We start from the raw sequence: 2,500 nt of genomic DNA on the forward strand, positions 1-2,500 counted from the left end.
GTGGGGAGTTCGGGTGGGCGCCTCACACACCCAGCAGAGTGAAACAGAGCACGACATGAAACACACACACACACACACATACACACACACACAGATTTTGACATGTTTCCACTTCTGAAGCGCATACATACGGCTAAATGGGCCCTAGAGACCTTAAAGACACTATGGGTCACTGAGTCGACTTTCTAACAGACCAGTTGTGTTCCTCTACAGTGAAAGATGAAGTCTCTGAAGCGTTAAGTCTCTGTTCACAGACATACATAACGACCCCACAGAATAAATACATTGGCTAATTACCAATAAATCCACAGACCACACAAAAAGCTTACAATGTCTTACAGTGACCAACAAACACGTTTATATATGGGTTACCTATGAGTTTCACTAGGTTCTCACTTACACAGGGATTTGGGTGAAATGTGGATCAGATGTTGAGATCGGTTTACAAACGATTCTGACTGGGAGTACTGACAGATTTGGTACAGATAACACAAGCCTTCTGATGTTAACTGTATGGTCAGGTTGCATAATACTGACTTCTGTTTTCAGCGAACAGAGAGGACAAAAAAAAAAAACAAAAAAACAGTGTTACAGCTGTACAATCTGAGGGATTATTTAATGCCGTTCTGTCGAGATTATTTCTCCTGGAGATACAACAGGTGGTGAATCCAATTCGACTGAAATCAGAATAAGTGAGCGGAAATTTCTAACACTTGTGTAAACACTGACGTCACTGTAGGTTGTAAATCATCTATCTACTTGTTATAATGAGGGTGACTGTGGGTGGGTTGGAGAGGCATGAAGAGAAAGACAAGAGCAGCACTGCCCTGAGAAACATTCTCCCAGGTCAATCTTATCACCCACCTCCACAAACACACTTTTTTCCACACAGACACAGAACAACAGATAAACGGAGAGAGCGGGAGAGAGAGAGAGAGAGAGAGAGAGAGAGAGAGAGAAAGGTTGTTTTTTGGGGTTTTTTTATGAGAAACACAAATCTGAGCTCAGCTAAGCTGTCTCTGTCTCTGACTGAACCTTATTCAGTTCATCAAGCTCCTGAGGAAACTTCCAGAACACTGCAATCAGATTTGTAAGATAAGACTCTGGAACAAGACTCTTCAGAAGGCATTGACAACACCGTGCGACCCAGCGTAAACAGTGAGCAGGGTTCGGACAGGTCGGAGACGCGGCTCCGGTCTCCTGGCCGACACCACACACACCACACACACACACATCTGCTCCTCAGACTGAGTCCATCTGATCTGCCTTGTTTCTCTTGGCACTTAACATGGGAACACACAGAGAACTGACTACCCCCCCCCCCCATGCTGTGCAGCCAATCCCTTCACGTTCCATGACTGGCAGCCAATCAGAGCAAGGGCATATGAGGTTAATTAGGCTGAGAGCCAATCAGAGGGCTAATGCACGCATGTCATGAATGTGAGCTCTAATGGGATATGCCATCGGGGCCAAGATGTGACGGGAAATGATGAACGCTTTTGTGACATGCTAGTATTGTGTAATATCCTGTAGATATCCTGTATGACCGAGTAAGAGTAAACTAGACAAAGTTAAAAAAAAAATAAAAACAAAAAAATACAGACACGCTAGCTGTCAACAGTCTCATCCATCTATCAGCCCGTATTCTACCACTCATTATAGCTCAACTGTCCAATCATACTGCAACTGGCCAACATAAGAGTGTGTGTGTGTGTGTGTGTGTGTGTGTGTGTGGGGCAGACCGGCACATTTCGAGAACCAACAGCACTCACCGATGCTGGAGTCCCTCCTGAACACGTCCCTGTCAAAGATGTAGAAGGAGAGGTGGCGAAAGCTACGAGGGATTTCACAATAGAAGTCTTCTCCGTAGAAGGGACTGTAGTTTTGTAAAGGAAAAGGGGGGGGGGGAGAGAAATGTCAGACCCAAAGAGACACTGCAAGTTTCACTATAACTAGAGGAAAAACAGCGGAAATGTTGTGTCACTATTGTGACACAAATGTGTGTGCGTGTGTGTGTGTGTGTGTTCAATTGTCAAAGGAGGGCAAGAAATGACGGGTAAAAGGATTCAAATGAGTCTGTAGTCATGAAAGGGACTGTGACAATTCATAACTTCTTATTTCCTTTTTCATTTTGTTTATTACCATCCTCACTCTCTCTCTCTCTTCGAATTTCTCTTTGTGTGTGTGTGTGTGTGTGTCTCTCTCTCTCTCTCATTCTCCCTCTCCCTCCAACACACACAAACACACACAAACACAATTTGACTTGCCTGTCTAGAATTATTACCATTCCCTTTACACAGTCACGTGAACAGCACTATCACATGTGCTGAAGAGGGTTGTGATTAGGCGCACGCACACACACAGACACAGACACACACGCACACACACACAATTATAAGCAGAGAATAAGGAGTCTGAAATGGAGAGAGCCAGAAATAGGACTCCCATGATCGAAACTCACAAGTGCAACACAACATAAACTCATCGCACACACACGCAG

At 44.5% G+C, this 2,500-nt stretch overlaps 1 protein-coding gene across 2 annotated transcripts in view; it reads right to left on the reverse strand.

Moving 5' to 3' along the window:
• rasa3 (RAS p21 protein activator 3) overlaps window positions 1-2,500 on the reverse strand; it is a 37,289-nt gene that overhangs the window by 21,872 nt on the left and 12,917 nt on the right. For both annotated transcript variants that reach the window (XM_030779473.1, XM_030779472.1), the window contains exon 3: window positions 1,773-1,876. In XM_030779473.1, coding sequence (XP_030635333.1) covers window positions 1,773-1,876 — 104 coding nt within the window. The remainder of the gene's footprint in view (window positions 1-1,772; window positions 1,877-2,500) is intronic.

This window comes from Chanos chanos, chromosome 7, assembly GCF_902362185.1.
Source record: "Chanos chanos chromosome 7, fChaCha1.1, whole genome shotgun sequence".
In the NCBI taxonomy this organism is placed as follows: Eukaryota; Metazoa; Chordata; class Actinopteri; order Gonorynchiformes; family Chanidae; genus Chanos; species Chanos chanos.